Source organism: Xenopus tropicalis, chromosome 9 (genome assembly GCF_000004195.4).
Source record: "Xenopus tropicalis strain Nigerian chromosome 9, UCB_Xtro_10.0, whole genome shotgun sequence".
Taxonomy (NCBI): domain Eukaryota; kingdom Metazoa; phylum Chordata; class Amphibia; order Anura; family Pipidae; genus Xenopus; species Xenopus tropicalis.
In genome coordinates, this window is record NC_030685.2 from 11,464,353 (window position 1) to 11,486,425 (window position 22,073).

Genomic DNA, 22,073 nt, shown 5'->3' on the forward strand with positions numbered 1-22,073 from the left:
TCCACCCCTGTTGGGCAAATAGATGCTTGACTGACTTGCCATCTTGCCCAACAGTCTCACCCTTCCTCATGTCGCTTTGCACCAATCATCTTCTGGGTGATGTTTCTGTAGGATCAGACTCTTTTAGAACAGGTGAACCCCCGCTAACATTGGTCTTCACCGACGCCCTTTTGGACCCCGGACTTTCTGCTGCAATGCGCACATTGGTCTTCACTTCAGAGATCTGACCAATATAGACAAGTCCTTACAGGTTGCTGCTGACGATCATGCTTTTGTAACTTTAAGCCATGTTTTTGAACCCTCCTCCACCCCTGTTGGGCAAATAAACGCTTGACTGACTTGACTTCCTGCCCAACAGTCTCTCTGTCTACATCTATGAAGATTCTGATTCATCCATTCATTCCGAGGAACACTTCTTATATTTCTGAAGCTGAACTGAAAGGGTAGTTCAGCTCCACTAATGCCCATTCGGTTTCTTCCCACACTTTTGCGTCAACCTTTGCCATCAATTTAAGGCTTTCTTCAGGTTGGCTGTGTGTTCTTCCTCCAGGGATAAATGGCGGCTCGAGTTCTTTCTTCTCAAGGGCCTCCCAGTCTAATCCCTATAAAAATAGGAGAAACAAAATGCACTTTATTATTCTATTCATAGTACCGTATTTACTCGAGTATAAGCCGATCCGAATATAAGCCGAGGTACCTAATTTTACCTAAGACAACTGGAAATACTTATTGACCCGAGTATAAGCCTAGGGTGGGAAATGCAGCCGCTACTGCTAAGTTTCAATAATCAAATAAATACCAATAAAATTACATTAATTGAGGCATCAGTGGGGTATATGTTTTTAAATATTTATTTAAAAGAGAAACCGTAAACTAGCTCTGTAAGTGGAGAAGAGGGTCAACAAAAACACTATGAGTATTACCCCACGCTCATTGCGCATTGGCAAACTGGCAGCAGACCCGGTCCCGGAGGACATGTAAGGGGGAGTAAGTATTGCTAGTGGGAGCCTAGGCCAGGGCATTGGAGGGTCTGGTTGCAGGGGGCCTAATTTGCACACAAAGGAGAGAGGGTGGTAGTCTGGAGGGACCCATGGCACCCGACTCGAGTATAAGCCGAGGGTGACTTTTTCAGCACATTTTGGGTGCTGAAAAACTAGGCTTATACTCGAGTATATAGAGTATGTAGATATGCAATTCCTTAGCTCAGGTATAGGCACAAATAACTGAATCTGGCAGGAATCCAGAACAACTTACCTGAAAGAATGGGCTCTTCTTCACGTCCTCGGCCCCATGTTCTCCTGCCCCAAGGCGCTGGGCTGGATCTTTCTTTAGGAGCTGCAAAAAGAAATTGTTGTTAGACAGACAGAAGCTTACAGTTCAACACAATACCCTAATCACAAAGGGACAGTTATGATTCTGTGAAGCCACTAGAACAAAGGATAAGAGTAAGGCCAAATATAAGCACAGGGTCAGTAATAATGAAAAGGCTTCTGTGCCAAACTCTCATCATACAGATAACAACAAGCCCATATCCGGCCTCATACTTACATTTACCAATAGGCTACGAGTCTCCTCTGTTATATCCTCAGGATATTTCGGCTCCTCGTAACATATTCGTTTTAGAACCTCGTGTTGATTTGCCCCATAAAACGGTACCTGGAAAAGAAACAAATATAAACAGTGAGTTAGGGGGGATAAAACTAAGCTACAATAATGCCCAAGGCTTCTGGGCAATACGGGTCTTTCTAATAGGAAGCCAACCAAACAGCCAACAAAGGAGGGAATTGCTCGATATCTAATGAACATAACATTTTCACTCTGTACATGTTTATATCTATGTATATGTTTCTGTAAGGGACCTTTATAGGGCCTATAAAATAAAAAAGAAGTTTATGTTTATTTGCTTGGAAGCCAGAGGGGTTTAAGCAGATTATGTTTTCTTTATTAAAAATATTCTTTAATGTTATCTGATATTGTTTGCTTATCTGCGCTGATTTCTAACCCCTACCTTCAGCACAAGCTACATTACATTTAGTACAAGTTTAGTATTAATACAATTTTTAAACTCCAAGCTGAGTTATATATAGTGAAAATATAAATTTCCCAAGGTTTCCCATGTTATGAGGCAATGATCCATTTCTAGCCTTAACCCAATTTCTTTTCACATTAAATGGTAATACTGGGAGAAGGTCATTATCGCCATAAGGCCTGTGGGACACCAGGGGGCACATTTACTAATCCACGAACGTCCGAAAAGCGCCCGAATGCGTTTTTTTCGTAATGATCGGTATTTTGCGACTTTTTCGCGAATTTTTCGAGCGCTCAATACGAAAAAGTCGCGACAATTCGCGAAAGCCCTAATGGCTATGAAAAAGTCATGACAATTCACGAAAATCGTATTGGCTATGAAAAAGTCGCGACAATTCACGAAAGTTGTAATGGCTATGAAAAAGTCACGACAATTCACTATGAAAAAGTCACGACAATTCACGAAAGTCATAATGGCTATGAAAAAGTCACGACAATTCACTATGAAAAAGTCACGACAATTCACGAAAGTCATAATGGCTATGAAAAAGTCACGACAATTCACTATGAAAAAGTCACGACAATTCACAAAAGTCGTATTGGCTATGAAAAAGTCGTGACAATTCACGAAAGTCGTATTGGCTATGAAAAAGTCACGACAATTCACTATGAAAAAGTCACGACAATTCACGAAAGTCGTAATGGCTATGAAAAAGTCACGACAATTCACAAAAGTCGTATTGGCTATGAAAAAGTCGTGACAATTCACGAAAGTCGTATTGGCTATGAAAAAGTCGCAACAATTCACGAAAGTCGTAATGGCTATGAAAAAGTCGCGACAGTGACGAACAAATCGCAAAGAATACGAAAAAGTCGCAATATGTTAGTTTCCAATTCGATTTTTTCCCATTCGGAATTCGGATTCGTGGATTAGTAAATCAGACCCTAGGTATTCTATTGGCTGGGGTAGAAACACAGGCTGGGAAAAAGGCTGAGCCTCTGACTTCTGCTCAGGCAAAATTCTCAGGCACATCATTGGCCAATCAGTGTACAGAGCGGATTACGGTGATGCCGCGACTGTCAACACAGAGCAGAAGTCAGAAGATCGGCCTTTTCTCTGCCTACATTTATACACAAGAGGACAAAATGTAGATAAAAAGTGGATTTGTGGAAACTCTATCGGTGATTGGCTAGTTTTTTTCTATAAATGGTTACTTACGGTTCCGGTAAGCAGCTTGAAGATGGTCACTCCAAGTGACCACCAGTCGGCCGTCCTTGTGTATTTGGCCCTGATGACTTCTGGGGCCAAATAGGGTAGGGTTCCACATAAATATGAGGCTGTCCTGTCAAACGTCATTCCTGAAGCAGAAAGAAAACAGTAGGTTAAAGAGTTTATCCATAGAACAGCTGCATTCATTGGCTGAACAGAAGAGCAGCAGTGCACTATAGCTCTTATTATCTATCTCTATCTATATATATATGGCCAATGCTATCTTACCTTCTTTGCAAAGCCCAAAGTCGGTAATTTGGGCGTATCCATCGCTGCATAACAGCACATTGGCTACTTTTATATCCCTACAATAAAATAGAAGCACGTCATACATACTGATTTATTCATTATAAAGCAAAAATATATTTAATATCAGAGGTTGAGCATAAATAACAAAAGTGATCATTTCTAGGATTAGGGCTCTATGTCCCTTCAAGGTTCATTTTTGCTTACCTATGGGCGATGTTGTGCCGGTGGAGAAATTGCAGGCCAAGAACCATGCAGGCGGAATAGAATCTGCAAAGAATAAACATGGATTGAAATTGCATTGAAACCTTTAACGACATGAACAGACCCCCATGTTTCCCAGTAAATGGTATTGTGTGACTAGTGGGAGAGAAGCCAATGTTCTACCTATTGAGTGAGTTATTGACCCAATAATAATGGTATTATGTCCATATAGTGGTAAGAATGCCATAGGGGTAATCGACCTTGGGTTGAGCTCCCTAAAAGCTAATTAGTACTTACCGAACTCCGTCAAGTGGAATTCCGCCTGTAGCCGTATAGGAAGCTAAATCTCCTCCTTCCGCAAACTCCATAGCCAGACACACATGGTTTGGAGCCCGGAAGGAGCCGCGCAGTCCGACAAGGAACGGACATTGTTCCTCATCAGCCAACCGGAGGATTCGCTGCTCTACGGCGACCCTGGAAAATAAAAACCATTCAACGTTAATACAAAAATAATTATACACATTGAATTATGGCCGAGAGAGTATGGGGAGGTTCAACAGTTCTAGGTCTAAAATGATTTCTGATTCAAAATGAATATACCAGTGTTACAATCTAAGGTTTGTGCAAGGCCTATCTTTAATTCATGTCTAAATGCACTTATTCTACATTATATTAGCCCCCAGTTACTGATTTACATCTCTGAGCCCCCCCCCATTAGACCCCATTAGTCTCAGAGCGCCCCCATTGGGATTTTACCCATAACTTACCTTTTAAATGCACGGATCTTGTTGATATTGTGCATTTCCATGGCCTTGATAGCAACAACCTTCCCGGACTTTCTATGTTGCGCCTTGTAGACCTGCAATGAAAGAGATTCATGAGATAAAGTGCAATACATATTTGCCGCTGCCGTTCTATTTAGGTGTTTGTCATGGAGAAACAATAGAATGGAAATTGGATATTATACAGGATTTAGGGTTAGATATATCATATAGAGATGGGAAAGCTCACCTTTCCGAAAGTTCCCTCGCCGAGATAGGACTGGAGCTGGAAATCCTCGATTGTTGGTGGTGCCGTCTCCACCAGCCTGAAATGAAATACATATAATTGATTAAACCTGTTTCTGGTACCTTCTCTGTTATGGGCTGAGATGCATATACATAGCAGGGTACCTCGGCCCAAACAGGCGTTCCTATAGAACATTTATATATATAAGCACAATGGGTAAGATTTCATGCAATCCACCAACCCAAATAAACCACAGACAGTACAACAAACATATCTTAGAATCATAATCATTACCTTCTGTCCAACCCACTTGGGCCAAGGGCTTCGTCGATCTTTTCAATGATTTCATAATATTGAGTTCTCCGCTAGAGAAGAGAAGGAAACACCATTAATTCATGATCAATAGAACAGAAGTTATTACTCTATTTATTTTGCAGCAACAACTTACCTTATAGTCATCAGGAGAATCAATAAATGAAGCCAGCTTCCATAGAGGGGCTGATTAAAAGAAAAAAAACAAAGGTTTAAGTCCCAAGTACCACTGGGAACTGTGGGGACAAAATGGCGGTTTGTTGGTTGGAATGAATAAGTTGAGGCCTAAGTCTAAAGCTGTTGGTTTGGGCGACATTATATCGATGGCCTCGTACCAAGAACCATTAGGAACTATTTTCAAAAACTAGTGAACGTGGCCATAATATAAAATGCAGCCATTGAATAGAACATACAGTGCATTAGTACATTATTCTAGTTGGGAATTGGGATCAGGTTTATGGTTGAACATCAATTAGTAAAGTATTTGTAGGAGAAAAAAATCACCTTTCCGGATCTGAACTGGTCTCCTCTTGGGAAACTCAATCCGTCTGGCAACCCGAGGCTCCTCGCTGATGTCCTATAGAGAGATCCAATGTAAAAAGGATTTAGCGTAAAATATTGTCAAAGGAAACTAAATAGAATTTAATACATCGAATATGTTATTGTAACTTTAAAAAGTTTGTTTGAAAAAGGACTTAGTTTCCTTATTGAAACTACTTTTCAAAGGGACATCAGCTAGCAGGTAGCATTTCCTGGTTTAAAAGCAAGAATCTGATTGGTTGCTATGGGTTACTGCTATTGGGGAAACGTTGGGCCTTTTATTACATACGGGGTTTAGATATTATCCACCTTTATCTGTATAAAAGCACTAGGGAAGGGTTCTTGTGCCTTTATATTGTCATGGAAAGCCTTTGGGAACTTATACTATACATAATATACACACAATATATGACAATAAGGGGCACATATAGTGTAATTATAGTTCATGACCAGCCTTTCCAAGCCCAAACTCACCTTCTTCTGTGCTTCTTGCTGCTGTTTTTCGATCTTTATTTGCTCATTAAGAAGCACATTTCTTATGGTTCTCTTCATTGTTTCCTTTTGGGCCTCGTCCAGGGCTTCTTCTTGGCGAGTTTTCATCTTTTCCTTTTCTTTCAGACGCAAATCTGTTTGTCTCTTCATATCTTCTCGGTCCTCTTCCCGGTGCATTCTGTAATGAAGCACATTCCTTACCTTGAGGCTCGCTAGCTCTCTTTTCGCCTCTTCTCGCGCTTCTTCTCCTGCTTCTCTTGCTTCTTTTTCCAGGATTCTGCAGCTTTCATTCTCCATGAATCTCTGTTTCTGCTGATCTGAAAATTGTTCAGCTTCCTGCAGAGATTCTTTATGGAGACGTTCCTTTATTTTGTCCTGCAGAATCATTCTGGTGTTCCGGTGCCGGGCGTATTCCTTCGCCTCCTCTTCAGCCCGTTTCTCAAGATCTTCCTTTACATCTTCTCTACCTTTCAGTGCAAGCTGAAAGGTTTGCGTAGCTTCAGTATAGCTACTGAATTCCTGGAGAAATGAAATATACAAAACTAAGCACTGAAGTCCAACAAATACCTATAGGCCTGAGCTGAATACTTAGCATTTGGTACAATAATAATTAATAATATAACAGGGCCTATAATAAAAATAAGGTATTAGGTTCCAGGTCAACGTGGTTAGTTTTAGTTGTCTGCAATTTCAGATTGACTCTTGTCATTTGAATAATATGTGTTTAATTGTCTCTCTGGCCGTGGCATATGTTTAAGGAAATAAAGCTCAGTAACTTATACAGGTATGGGATCCCTTATCCAGAAACCCGTTATCTAGAAAGTTCTGAATTACGAAAAGGCCATCTCCCATAGACTCCCTTATAAGCAGAAAATTACAGTACCTGTACTTGATCCCAACTAAGATATAATTACCCCTTATTGGGGGCAGAACAGCCCTATTGGGTTTATTTAATGGTTAAATGATTCCCTTTTCTCTGTAATAATAAAACAGTACCTGTACTTGATCCCAACTAAGATATAATTACCCCTTATTGGGGGCAGAACAGCCCTATTGGGTTTATTTCATGGTTAAATGATTCCCTTTTCTCTGTAATAATAAAACAGTACCTGTACTTGATCCCAACTAAGATATAATTACCCCTTATTGGGGGCAGAACAGCCCTATTGGGTTTATTTAATGGTTAAATGATTCCCTTTTCTCTGTAATAATAAAACAGTACCTGTATTTGATCCCAACTAAGATATAATTACCCCTTATTGGGGGCAGAACAGCCCTATTGGGTTTATTTCATAGTTAAATGATTCCCTTTTCTCTGTAATAATAAAACAGTACCGGTACTTGATCCCAACTAAGATATAATTACCCCTTATTGGGGCAGAACAGCCCTATTGGGTTTATTTCATGGTTAAATGATTCCCTTTTCTCTGTAATAATAAAAAATTACAGAAAGATCCCTTATCTGGAAAACCCCAGGTCCCGAGCATTCTGGATAACAGGTCCCATACCTGTACTAATTTAGAATATATTTAGTACAAATGTATTGCTGTAACAGCAGCATGAACGTAGATATTAATGTCAATTAATCTTAATGTCAAAAGTATTTTGTTTGTAAGCGACAAGTTTGGATCAGTCAAAATAAAAACTTACATTCTTCCCCTGAGGGAGAATTTCGTGGGAAACTGGCCCTGATGCCACTCGTTCAGCGGCCGCCAGTTGGAGGACCAGTTGTTGGGGACAGGGAGGAGCAGTCACAAGGGTGAGACCGCTGCAGTCCTACGGGGAGAGAACAACAGGGGAATTTAGGAAAAGATACAAAAAAAACTAATAAACACCCCCCAAAAATCCCCGTAGTGCAATATAATAGGGTTTCATCTGAACATCTCAAAATTCCAGGGTGAAACACAAACCTTCATCACCAACTATAACCAATAACATAAGCCTAGGGGCTTTTTTTTACCCCTTCTGCCTCTTTCCAGCTTTTACATGGGGGTCACTGACCCCAACGGGCAAGAAATCTATTGCTCTGCGAGGCTACAATTATATTATGTCGTATAGATTATCTTTTTGTTCAGGGCCTCTACTAATTATATTCCAGTCTGCCAGAGCACTGCCTGGTTGCTAGGGTAAACTGAGCCCTAGCAACTACATACAATTCTAATAAATAATTACAAAAAAATAAATAAATATTGCTAATCTTTTCTGAATATCAATATCTCCGTGATACTAAAGCGTAATTTAAAGGTAAAATAACCATAAAACCTAAAACACAGGGCGCTGCTACTAATGCCTGTCAGGCAGGTACCGGCTATGTTTAATACTATGGGTTATTCTATACGAGAAGCTTTCAGCCTTACCCTGACCCTAGAGCCACACATGGTGGTGAATATTCGGCCGAGTCTTCTGAGCCTTCCAGTTGTTGTTGTAGATCCTATAGTAACAAATAAACATCCATGAGATTCCCAGGCAGTGTTTAGTGTATGAATGTTACATATAGAGGGAAGGAGGGCTGATGGGGTTAAGGAGTGAGTAGAATAAGAGGAATAGAGAGCAATGGCTCCTGGGATAGCGCACCTGAAGGCTCCTTGGCTCCCGTGTCCGAGACACGTTGCGTTTTTTTAGGAACATCCTGTTGGGAGAGAAATGGGATAAACACCATTAAACATTATTACATATACTGTGTGTTTATATCTGTAGCAAAACAAATTCTATTGATTTGAATGTATTTCCAGTGAGAAAAAATGTCCATTGACTGTAATGCATTTGGCATGAGAAAAACCGGCAACGGACTTTAATGTGTTATAGATAGATAGACAGACAGACAGACAGACAGATAGATTAGATAGATAGATAGATAGACAGACAGACAGACAGATTAGATAGATAGATGATAGATAGATAGATAGATAGATAGATAGATGATAGATAGATAGATGATAGATAGATAGATAGATAGATAGATAGATAGATAGATAGATAGATAGATAGATGATAGATAGATAGATAGATAGAAAAACACCCATTAACTTCAATGCATTTGTAGTAGGAAAAAGAATTGAGGGAAAAATGTCATTGACTTCAGTGTATTTGGCATGAGAAAAAAACGCCTACTTTTTTCAATGTGTTATAGATAGAGATAGACAGACAGACAGACAGACAGGTAGAGAGATAGATAGATTGATAGACAGACAGACAGGTAGATAGATAGATAGATAGACAGACAGACAGACAGGTAGATAGATAGATGATAGATAGATAGATAGATGATAGATAGATAGATAGATAGACAGACAGACAGTTAGATAGATAGATAGATGATAGATAGATAGATGATAGATAGATAGATAGATAGATAGATAGATAGATAGACAGATAGATAGATAGATAGATAGATAGATAGATAGATAGATGATAGATAGATACATAGATAGACAGATAGATCCCATTAACTTCAATGCATTTGTAGTAGGAAAAAGAATTGAGGGAAAAATGCCATTGACTTCAGTGTATTTGGAGAAAAAACATTGGAAAATATGTCATTGACTTTAATGTATTTGGCATGAGAAAAAACACCTACTGATTTCAATGTGTTATAGATAGATAGAGATAGATAGATAGATAGACAGACAGACAAGTAGATAGATAGATGATATATAGATAGATAGATAGATAGATAGACAGACAGACAGATAGATGATAGATAGATAGATTATAGATAGATAGATAGACAGACAGATAGATGATAGATAGATAGATTATAGATAGATAGATAGATAGATAGATAGATAGATAGATAGACAGGCAGATAGATAGATAGATACATAGATAGATAGACAGACAGGTAGATAGATAGATGATAGATAGATACATAGATAGATAGATAGATTCCATTAACTTCAATGCATTTGTAGTAGGAAAAAGAATTGAGGGAAAAATGCCATTGACTTCAGTGTATCTGGAGAAAAAACATTGGAAAACGTGTCATTGACTTTAATGTATTTGGCATGAGAAAAACCGCCTACTGATTTCAATGTGTTATAGATAGATAGATAGATAGACAGACAGACAGACAGACAGACAGATAGATAGATAGATAGATAGATAGATAGACAGACAGACAGACAGACAGATAGATAGATAGATAGACAGACAGACAGACAGACAGACAGACAGACAGATAGATAATAGATAGATAGATTATAGATAGACAGACAGACAGACAGACAGATAGATGATAGATAGATAGATAGATAGATAGATAGATGATAGATAGATACATAGATAGATAGATAGATAGATAGATAGATAGATAGACAGACAGACAGACAGGTAGATAGATAGATGATAGATAGATAGACAGACAGACAGACAGATAGATAGATGATAGATAGATAGATACATAGATAGATAGATAGATAGATTCCATTAACTTCAATGCATTTGTAGTAGGAAAAAGAATTGAGGGAAAAATGCCATTGACTTCAGTGTATTTGGAGAAAAAACATTGGAAAAAATGTCATTGACTTTAATGTATTTGGCATGAGAAAAAACACCTACTGATTTCAATGTGTTATAGATAGAGATAGATAGATAGATAGATAGATAGATAGAAAAACACCCATTAACGTCAATGTATTTGGAGTAGGAAAAATAATTGAGGGAAAAATGCCATTGACTTCAGTGTATCTGGAGAAAAAACATTGGAAAAAATGCCATTGACTTCAATGCGTTAAGCCCATTTTTGTGGTTTTGCAAATTTATCGACAGATTCTCCCATCATTATATATATATATATGTGTGTGTGTGTGTGTGTAACCATGAGAGAAACCTTATGCATTGCTTGGGGGGCAGGGATGGGCCCAATGGAGCTTTTGTTCTTTATAATTCAGAATTATCATTATAGAATCATGCCGAGATATCAGCAGTGGGAACAGAAATACTAACGGGAAGTCTAATTGTTTGTAACAAGACTCAGAGCAATTATATATATATGACTTTGGGGCGTTTACGCTAATTAGAATCCTTAATTCCTAACGATATGATAGAGCCCCAGCAGCCAATCCCATTCTGTGTCCCCTGAATAGTAAAGAGACCAGGCTGAGCCTTACCTTAGGGTTACACCTAAAGACGTTCCTAAGGGTTTTTCCAATTCTGGAAAACATTGTTGTGATTCCTAAATGAGAAAAATAACGAGTTAAACCAATTAGTCATTAGGGAGACAAACTGCGATGTTGTTGCTGATACTAAATTGCATCTAATTTGGGAATGTTTGGGCGCAATTCGCATTTGCAAATAAAGGAGGGAGGGGCCCAGCAGCACAAAGTGTAACGATTAAGGGCAAAAACAGGCGCGAAACAACCATTTGCGAAAAATATGCGCGGACTTTATAATTCCCCCCCGGCATTTTTTTCTATATACGATTAAATAATTAGATTTTATTATTTTTTTTATAAATGAATAACTAATAGTTAGATATTACTTACAGGTAATTCGATTGAATTAGATCTGAATGAAACAATTGATGGAATAGAGACAAACAGAAACACTGCGCTCTGATTGGCTTCTATCCAACAAATGGTAAAGGGATTGTCAGTGAAGCCTACTTATCTGATCTGGTTATCTGATAAGGATGACATCACAATGCCCTGTTGCCGTGGGAACACAAAGCTGAATTCACTGCGGTAAACACTATGACATCACAATGCCTTTACTGTTGCCATGGAAACCATAGCTTCCCTGAGTGTTTGCTTAGGAAGTGCAACTTAATGATTATTAATGATTGTATTTAAAAAGTCTTTTATTTCTATGAGATGAAGCTCATATTAAATTGACATCTTGTTTTAATCAATATCAGCCTGTGCCTAATTACACTAGGAATGTACAGCAGCTCCCACAGGCAGAACATATTCCTTTCCTCTATGTACTATCAATTGGCTCGGAATTGGGCTCTAATTGGCTGGTAGTGTCGTATAAACTTACATTCATTCAGTTGTAGATAAACTCGCATAGTGTGTACTGGGAAGTAATATATATATATTTATTTATTTTTTTCCCCTTGGCGCTATCACTATTAAGATTAATGATAACTGGTCGGATTGGATTGTCCCCCTGAGTAAACTACTACTCAATGATTATAGCCGGGACATATCCTGCTAAGTGTATGTACATTCCCCTAAGATGATTACCAGCGTCCCCTGTACCGATCGCTATCCCCTTCCGTACTACTAGTGTGTCAGCTATCGCCACTTATTTTATTTGACGAACGGCGACCATTCTTTGGTGCGACAGTGACAACTGGCTTGTACGCGTCTTGATCGTGGGGGCTAGTCTGAGACCCGGGGCCGCCATCAGGGGGGCACAGGGGGACAGTTGTCCCGGGCCCGGGCATTTAAAGGGGGCCCGGCCGGGCTCTGTTACTGTTATTGCTGGTATCCGCTGTGATGTCCCGAACTCCCTGCTGCGTGTGCGCTTTTATAAGGTTGCGCCCTGTGCGTACTGACGTCACACACACGGGGCACAACCCTATAAAAGCGCACATGCAGCGGCGAGTTCGGGACATCACAGCGGATACCAGCAATAACAGTAACAGAGCACGGCCAGGCCCCCTTTAAACGCCCGGGCCCGGGACAACTGTCACAGGGGAGTAGGAGCCGGAGGATGCAAAAAGATGCTGGCAGGGGGGGGGGGAAGGACTGGAGGATTCTTGGGGGGGCCTGGGGGAAGGTGTAGGATGTTTGGGGGGGGGCCTGGGGGGAAGGTGTAGGATGTTTGGGGGGGGGCCTGGGGGAAAGGTGGAGGATGTTTGGGGGGGCCCTGGGGGAAGGTGGAAGATGCTTGGGGGGGCCCTGGGGGAAGGCGGAAAATGCTTGGGGGGGCCCTGGGGGAAGGTGGAGGATGTTTGGGGGGGGCCTGGGGGGAAGGTGGAGGATGTTTGGGGGGCCTGGGGGAAAAGTGGAGGATGTTTGGGGGGGGGGGGGCTGGGGGAAGGTGGAAGATGCTTGGGGGAGCCCTGGGAGAAGGTGGAGGATGCTTGGGGGGGCCCTGGGGAAGGTGGAGGATGCTTGGGGGGGGCCCTGGGGAAGGTGGAGGATGCTTGGGGGGGCCCCTGAAGGAACCAGCAGGATGCTTGGGGGACCCTGGAAGAAGAAGGAGGATTCTGTGGGGTGGGGGGGTGGTGGTGGGGGGGAGCGGCAAGAATTAGCGGAGAGCGGGCCATTGTAGGGGACACTGGGGGAGGACCACCAATGTTTTAGGGGGCCCTGGGCAGGCTAGCAATGTTTTAGTGGCACTGGCACTAATGCAAAACGTAATCCTTGGCCACAAATGTTTTAGGGGGGCCCTGGCTACCAAGGTTTTAGTGGGCCCTCGCTACCAATGCCTGTGTGTCCCTTGTATTGATGGGAGGGGCCATTGGGGGTGTGGGAGGGGCCATTGGGTGGGTGGGGCCCAGAAAATTTTGTTGTGAGGGGCCCCGTGATTTCTGATGGCGGCCCTGCTGAGACCCTCCATGCACCAAGCGGAACTTCCAATGAGTAAGTTTCCCCGTATCTGTTGCCTGGGATGCATATATGCACTCTATGGGGATGATTTACTAATCCACGAATGGATCGAAAGCGCCCGAATGCGTTTTTTTCGTAATGATCGGTATTTTGCGATTTTTTTCGTCGCCGTCGCGACTTTTTAGTAAATGGTCGTGACTTTTTCGCAGCCGTTACGACTTGCGCGAATTGTCGCGACTTTTTCGTTTCCAATCCGATGTTTTCCCATTCGGGATTCGGATTCGTGGATTAGTAAATCAGCCCCTATGTATGTGCTCCATATATGTGGTTAAACTGTAACCGATGCACTGATGCATAGCGCTATGATGTACTCTTTATTGTATATGTTCTCGTTCTATCCCTATGCTTTTGCAAGTTTATTTCTACAATTCTCGATTTGTTTGTATTGTTTATGCTTATCTCTTATGTCTGTTTGTAGTGATTGGGCATAATGACTCCATATATCAATTATTATTTTTTACCAAAATGATGCGAAATTATGTTGTGTTCATTTCATTTGTGTTAGTATTTTCCACTGTTTTTTTTAGATGTTTTGATACGGTAATGTGTGACGCCACATCCTCACGTTTTTTGTCTGTATTTTCCCGCCGGTTGTGGTATATAATGTTTGTATTCACTCTGTGTTGTAACTTTGAGAAAGGCTGTGGTTTTCAGCCGAAACGTCAGTTCACCATTTAAATAAAAAGACCTTTTATTTTACACATAAGTCCTGTGAGAGCGGCTTCTTCCTTATCCACCTCTATATATATATATTTATTTGTCTATATTTGTATATATATATTTATTTGTCTACATTTGTATATATATATTTATTTGTCTACATTTGTATATATATATTTATTTGTCTACATTTGTATATATATATTTATTTGGCTACATATGTATATATATATATTTATTTGGCTACATATGTATATATATATATTTACTCCCTTATACTGTAGCTGTGGAACGTAGGTTGGGCCGTTAATGTTAAAGTGCAGAGTATAATTACTCGAGTTGCAGAGAAATAATTTAGATACAAATGTATAGGCCGCAGTTTTCACTATGGGAACCTATGAATGAGCCCCAAACTGGCCCAATGGCTGCACAGATTGGCTCCATGGCAACAACATGGCTACTAAATGGTAGAATGGCTTCCCTATATTGCCTGGGAAAGGACTGGGCGTAAAGGTGAATGCAGTATATTTATATGTAAGACTGGCGCATTTAATGCGCAAACATAATTGGGAATTTCCCGCAGAAGCTCATTAAATACGGCCTATTCACACACTGGGAATATTTATGCGCACACTCTGCCTCCCAGTGACGCCGCCACTTTGGCGCCGGAAAGAAATATTCGCTCGACTGATTTCCCAAACGGCGCATTTATAGTCGCACAGGGAAACCCGCACAGGGGCTCAGGGAAATAGCCATCTTATTGGGGAATGTTTGGGCGCAATTGGCATTTCCCTGGGATTAGCAAATAAAGGAGGGAGGGGCCCAGCAGCGCAAAGTGTAACGATTAAGGGCAAAACTGGTGCAAAACAACCATTTGCGGAAAATATGCACAGACTTTATAATTCCCCCCCAGCTATTTTTCTATATACGATTAAATAATTCGATTTTCTTATATTAGAATAACTAATAGTTAGATATTACTTACAGGTAATTTGATTGAATTAGATCTGAATAAAACAAATGATGGAATAGAGACAAACAGAAACACTGCGCTCTGATTGGCTTCTATCCAACAAATGGTAAAGGGATTGTCAGTGAAGCCTGCTTATCTGATCTGGTTATCTGATAAGGATGACATCACAATGCCCTGTTGCCGTGGGAACACAAAGCTGAATTCACTGCGGTAAACACTATGACATCACAATGCCTTCACTGTTGCCATGGTAACCATAGCTTCCCTGAGTGTTTGCTTAGGAAATGCAACTTAATGATTATTAATGATTGTATTTAAAAAGTCTTTTATTTCTATGAGATGAAGCTCATATTAAATTGACATCTTGTTTTAATCAATATCAGCCTGTGCCTAATTACACTAGGAATGTACAGCAGCTCCCACAGGCAGAACATATTCCTTTCCTCTATGTACTATCAATTGGGTCGGAACTGGGCTCTAATTGGCTGGTAGTGTCGTATAAACTTACATTCATTCAGTTGTAGATAAACTCGCATAGTGTGTACTGGGAAGTAATATATATATAAATTTATTTGGCTACATATGTATTTATATATATATATATATATATTTATTTGGCTGTATATATATATTTATTTTATTTTTTTCCCCTTGGCGCTATCACTATTAAGATTAATGATAACTGGTCGGATTGGATTGTCCCCCTGAGTAAACTACTACTCAATGATTATAGCCGGGACATATCCTGCTAAGTGTATGTACATTCCCCTAAGCTGATTACCAGCGTCCCCTGTACCGATCGCTATCCCCTTCCGTACTACTAGTGTGTCAGCTATCGCCACTTATTTTATTTGACAAACGGCGACCGTTCTTTACGTTTGGTGCGACAGTGACAACTGGCTTGTACGCGTCTTGATCGTGGGGGCTAGTCTGAGACCCTCTATGCACCAAGCGGAACTTCCAATGAGTAAGTTTCCCCGTATCTGTTGCCTGGGATGCATATATGCACTCTGTGGGGGCAGATTTACTAATCCACGAAAACGCCCGAATGCGTTTTTTTCGTAATGATCGGTATTTTGCGATTTTTTTCGTCGCCATCGCAACTTTTTAGTAAATGGTCATGACTTTTTCGCAGCTGTTACGACTTGCGCGAATCGTCACGACTTTTTCGTAGCCGTTGTGCAAAAACCGGAAAGGTTTGCCCGCCGTTTATTAGCGCTCAATATGAAAAAGTTGTCGTAGCGGCTACGAAAAAGCCGTGACAATTCGCGCAAGTCGTAGCGGCTACGAAAAAGTCGCGACGGCGACGGGAAAAACGCGGAAAAAGTCGCAAAATGTTTGTTTCCAATCCGATGTTTTCCCATTCGGGATTCGGATTCGTGGATTAGTAAATCAGCCCCTATGTATGTGCTCCATATATGTGGTTAAACTGTAACCGATGCACTGATGCATAGCGCTATGATGTTCTCTTTATTGTATAAGTTCTCGTTCTATCCCTATGCTTTTGCAAGTTTATTTCTACAATTCACGATTTTTTTGTGTTGTTTATGCTTATCTCTTATGTCTGTTTGTAGTGATTGGACATAATGACTCCATATATCAATTATTATGTTTTACCAAAATGATGCGAAATTATGTTGTGTTCATTTCATTTGTGTTAGTATTTTCCACTGTTTTTTTTAGATGTTTTGATACGGTAATGTGTGACGTCACATCCTCACGTTTTTTGTCTGTATTTTCCCGCCGGTTGTGGTATATAATGTTTGTATTCACTCTGTGTTGTAACTTTGAGAAAGGCTGTGGTTTTCAGCCGAAACGTCAGTTCACCATTTAAATAAAAAGACCTTTTATTTTACACATAAGTCCTGTGAGAGCGGCTTCTTCGTTATCCACCTCTATATATATATATATATTTATTTGGCTACATATGTATATATATATTTGTTTGTCTACATATGTATATATATATATTTTTGTCTACATATGTATATATATATTTATTTGTCTATATTTGTATATATATAATTATTAGTCTACATATGTATATATATATTTATTTGTCTACATATGTATATATATATATATACGTCTACATATGTATATATATATATTTATTTGTCTACATATCTATATATATATTTATTAGTCTACATATGTATATATATATATTTATTTGTCTACATATGCATATATACAGTATATATATATATATATAAATATATACGAATTCTTGGAGAAAGGTACCGCTCACGCAGGACTTAGGGGCTGATTTACTAAGACACGAATTCGAATCCGAATTGGAAAAATTCTGATTGGATACCGAACATTTTGCGACTTTTTCGTATTTTTTGCGATTTTTTTTGGCGCCTTTACGACTTTTCGGAAATTGTCGCGACTTTTTCGTTACCAATATGAATTTCGCGAAAAAACGCGAGTTTTTCGTAGCCATTACGATTCGCTTGTATCTTGTCGCGACTTTTTCGTATTGAACGCTCGTAAGCGGCGGGCGAAACTTTCAGACTTAGCATGATTTTGGAAGCCTCCCATAGGGCTCAATGGCACTCTGCAGCTCCAACCCGGCCCAAGGAAAGTCTCCCATAGGACTCAATGGCACTCTGCAGCTCCAACCTGGCCCAAGGAAAGTCTCCCATAGGGCTCAATGGCACTCTGCAGCTCCAACCCGGCCCAAGGAAAGTCACCCATAGGGCTCAATGGCACTCTGCAGCTCCAACCCGGCCCAAGGAAAGCCTCCCATAGGGCTCAATGGCACTCTGCAGCTCCAACCCGGCCCAAGGAAAGTCTCCCATAGGGCTCAATGGCACTCTGCAGCTCCAACCCGGCCCAAGGAAAGTCTCCCATAGGGCTCAATGGCACTCTGCAGCTCCAACCCGGCCCAAGGAAAGCCTCCCATAGGGCTCAATGGCACTCTGCAGCTCCTACCCGGCCCAAGCAAAGTCACCATACTGAAGCTTGAATGAATCCAAACGCTACGAAAAAATCGCAACATTTTGCGCAACTTTTGGAATGGCTACGAAAAAGGCGCAACTTTTCGCGCAAGTTTTAACGCTACAAAAAAATCGCCAAATTTTGCGCAACATTCGGAATGGCAACTAAAAAGTCGCGATCATTTTCCGAAAAATCTCCAAATACCGATCATTATGAAAAAAAACGCCATCGGACGCATTCGGCCGGTTCGTGAGTAAGTAAATGGGCCCCTTAGAGTTCAATTCAGAAGTTTTATTGTAGTGGCATGACAACTAAGTCCTGCGTAAGCGGTACCTTTCTCCAAGAATTCGTATACATCTCTTTGGGACTGCACCCAGGCATATTAATTTGTTCTATACGTGAGTGCCGGCTTCTGTTGTGCATTATATATATATATATATATAAATATTTATTAGTCTACATTTGTATATATATATATTTATTTGGCTACATATGTATATATATATATTTACTCCCTTATACTGTAGCTGTGGAACGTAGGTTGGGCCGTTAATGTTAAAGTGCAGAGTATAATTACTCGAGTTGCAGAGAAATAATTTAGATACAAATGTATAGGCCGCAGTTTTCAAGATGGGAACCTATGAATAATGAGCCCCAAACTGGCCCAATGGCTGCACAGATTGGCTCCATGGCAACAACATGGCTACTAAATGGTAGAATGGCTCCCCTATATTGCCTGGGAAAGGACTGGGCGTAAAGGTGAATGCAGTATATTTATATGTAAGACATAATTGGGAATTTCCCGCAGAAGCTCATTAAATACGGCCCATTCACACACTGGGAATATCTATGCGCACACTCTGCCTCCCAGTGACGCCGCCACTTTGGCGCCGGAAAGAAATATTCGCTCAACTGATTTCCCACACGGCGCATTTATAGTCGCACAGGGAAACCCGCACAGGGGCTCAGGGAAATAGCCATCTTATTGGGGAATGTTTGGGCGCAATTGGCATTTCCCTGGGATTAGCAAATAAAGGAGGGAGGGGCCCAGCAGCGCAAAGTGTAACGATTAGGGGCAAAAACAACCATTTGTGAAAAATGTGCACAGACTTTATAATTCCCCCCCAGCTATTTTTCTATATACAATTAAATAATTCAATTTTCTTATATTAGAATAACTAATAGTTAGATATTACTTACAGGTAATTTGATTGAATTAGATCTGAATGAAACAAATGATGGAATAGAGACAAACAGAAACACTGCGCTCTGATTGGCTTCTATCCAACAAATGGTAAATGGTTATCTGATCTGGTTATCTGATAAGGATGGCATCACAATGCCCTGTTGCCATGGGAACACAGATTGAATTCACTGCGGTAAACACTATGACATCACAATGCCTTCACTGTTGCCATGGTAACCATAGCTTCCCCAAGTGTTTGCTTAGGAAGTGCAACTTAATGATTACTAATTATTGTTTTTAAAATGTGTTTTATTTCTATGAGATGAAGCTCATATTAAATTGACATCTTGTTTTAATCAATATCAGCCTGTGCCTAATTACACTAGGGATGTACAGCAGCTCCCACAGGCAGAACATATTCCTTTCCTCTATGTACTATCAATTGGGTCGGAACTGGGCTCTAATTGGCTGGTAGTGTCGTTTAAACTTACATTCATTCAGTTGTAGATAAACTCGCATAGTGTGTACTGGGAAGTAATATATATATATATATGTATTTATTTGTCTACATATGTATATATACAGTATATATATGTATTTGGCTACATATGTCTATATATATATATTTATTTGGCTACATATGTCTATATATATATATATATATCAAACTCAACAGTAGAAAGCACTCACAGCTACAGCATCAATCAAGTCAGTGATTTATCTCAGCATACCATCTACGCGTTTCGATCACCACAGGATCGTCATCAGGATGAGAGACAGGAAGTGAAGTGTCTGGTTAAAAACCCGCAGTATCCAATCAGTGTTTATGCAACATTAACCCATTCAATAACATGTGCAAAGTGTAATCAAATATCAGGCACTTGAAAATCCCCATATGATCAAAAATAGAATAATTATCAAACATCTAGACTCATGATAATACATAAACTAAGACATATCCCATATATATCAATGTAGTAAGCCACATGGCAAAGCTCATAGTGAAAAATAATTTTAAAACACATATAAGTCAATCTATCAAGACACATGACAAAGTCACATGTCATATCTAAAAATTGAGTTTATAAATATCACCATTAACTTCAATACTCATCTAAACTCATGATACTGCATAAACTAAGACATATCCCATATATATCAATGTAGTAAGCCACATGGCAAAGCTCATAGTGAAAAATAATTTTAAAACACATATAAGTCAATCTACCAAGACACATGACAAAGTCACATGTCATGTCTAAAAATTGAGATAGTGACTAGTGACTTCCTTAAATGTTTTTTAAGTGTGATTGCTTTTAACTTTATAAAGATTGTAAGAAATGTTTTTTTATTATTATTGGACAATCTTTGTCCATTTATTTGTTCCTAAATCTCACTATGAAATTGAAATAATTTTTTACAACACGTTGTTTTTATCACATTATAATTTTGGGTGGGTAACTTATTTTCCCTATCAGTATGTAATAGTTAATGCTTATGAGTATTAAAGTTAATGGTGATATTTATCATCTCAATTTTTAGACATGACATGTGACTTTGTCATGTGTCTTGATAGATTGACTTATATGTGTTTTAAAATTATATTTCACTATGAGCTTTGCCATGTGGCTTACTACATTGATATATATGGGATATGTCTTAGTTTATGTATTAGCATGAGTTTAGATGAGTATTGAAGGTTATGGTGATATTTATAAATTACATTTTTAGACATGACATGTGACTTTTTCATGTGTCTTGATAGATTGACTTATATGTGTTTTAAAATTATTTTTCACTATGAGCTTTGCCATGTGGCTTACTACATTGATATATATGGGATATGTCTTAGTTTATGTATTAGCATGAGTTTAGATGAGTATTGAAGTTAATGGTGATTTTTGTAAACTCAATTTTTAGATATGACATGTGACTTTGTCATGTGTCTTGATAGATTGACTTATATGTGTTTTAAAATTATATCTCACTATGAGCTTTGCCATGTGGCTTACTACATTGATATATATGGGATATGTCCTAGTTTATGTATTATCATGAGTCTAGATGTTTGATAATTATTCTATTTTTGATCATATGGGGATTTTCAAGTGCCTGATATTTGATTACACTTTGCACATGTTATTGAATGGGTTAATGTTGCATAAACACTGATTGGATACTGCGGGTTTTTAACCTGACACTTCACTTCCTGTCTATCATCCTGATGACGATCCTGTGGTGATCGAAACGCGTAGATGGTATGCTGAAATAAATCACTCACTTGATTGATGCTATAGCTGTGAGTGCTTTCTACTGTTGAGTTTGATGCATTATTTTTGTCAGCACCCAGCCTGTGCCCGATACTGGTGAGTGCCGATTCTTTACAAGACTATATATACAGTATATATTTATTAGTCTACATTTGTATATATATATTTATTTGGCTACATATGTATATATATATATTTACTCCCTTATACTGTAGCTGTGGAACGTAGGTTGGGCCGTTAATGTTAAAGTGCAGAGTATAATTACTCGAGTTGCAGAGAAATAATTTAGATACAAATGTATAGGCCGCAGTTTTCAAGATGGGAACCTATGAATAATGAGCCCCAAACTGGCCCAATGGCTGCACAGATTGGCTCCATG

General features: G+C 39.5%; 1 protein-coding gene and 1 long non-coding RNA gene across 2 annotated transcripts; both read right to left on the reverse strand.

Annotated features, from left to right (window-relative positions):
* LOC116407785 (serine/threonine-protein kinase N2-like) lies at positions 1–4,116 on the reverse strand. The gene is made up of 7 exons (XM_031893804.1): positions 4,046–4,116; positions 3,752–3,814; positions 3,527–3,603; positions 3,248–3,387; positions 1,549–1,656; positions 1,255–1,335; positions 1–602 (listed from the first exon to the last, which is right to left on the reverse strand). Exons 1-7 carry the CDS (start codon positions 4,114–4,116, stop codon positions 417–419), a joined length of 726 nt encoding a protein of 241 aa, XP_031749664.1. The 3' UTR covers positions 1–416.
* A 398-nt stretch (positions 4,117–4,514) lies between these two features.
* LOC116407747 lies at positions 4,515–5,145 on the reverse strand. The gene is made up of 3 exons (XR_004220545.1): positions 5,051–5,145; positions 4,760–4,835; positions 4,515–4,607 (listed from the first exon to the last, which is right to left on the reverse strand). It is a non-coding gene; the product is annotated as an uncharacterized LOC116407747 (long non-coding RNA).
* Positions 5,146–22,073: the final 16,928 nt, after the last annotated feature.

What these genes read in the sequence shown, in the direction of transcription:
- LOC116407785 (XM_031893804.1), bottom strand. Translation starts at nt 4,116, where the DNA reads ATGGAGTTTGCGGAAGGAGGAGATTTAGCTTCCTATACGGCTACAGGC. An exon ending in ATTCCACTTGACGGAGTTCG is followed by an intron (nt 3,815 to 4,045) that starts GTAAGTACTAAT and finishes TATTCTTTGCAG; the next exon opens with ATTCTATTCCGCCTGCATGG. An exon ending in CTCGTAGCCTATTGGTAAAT is followed by an intron (nt 1,336 to 1,548) that starts GTAAGTATGAGG and finishes TTCTTTTTGCAG; the next exon opens with CTCCTAAAGAAAGATCCAGC.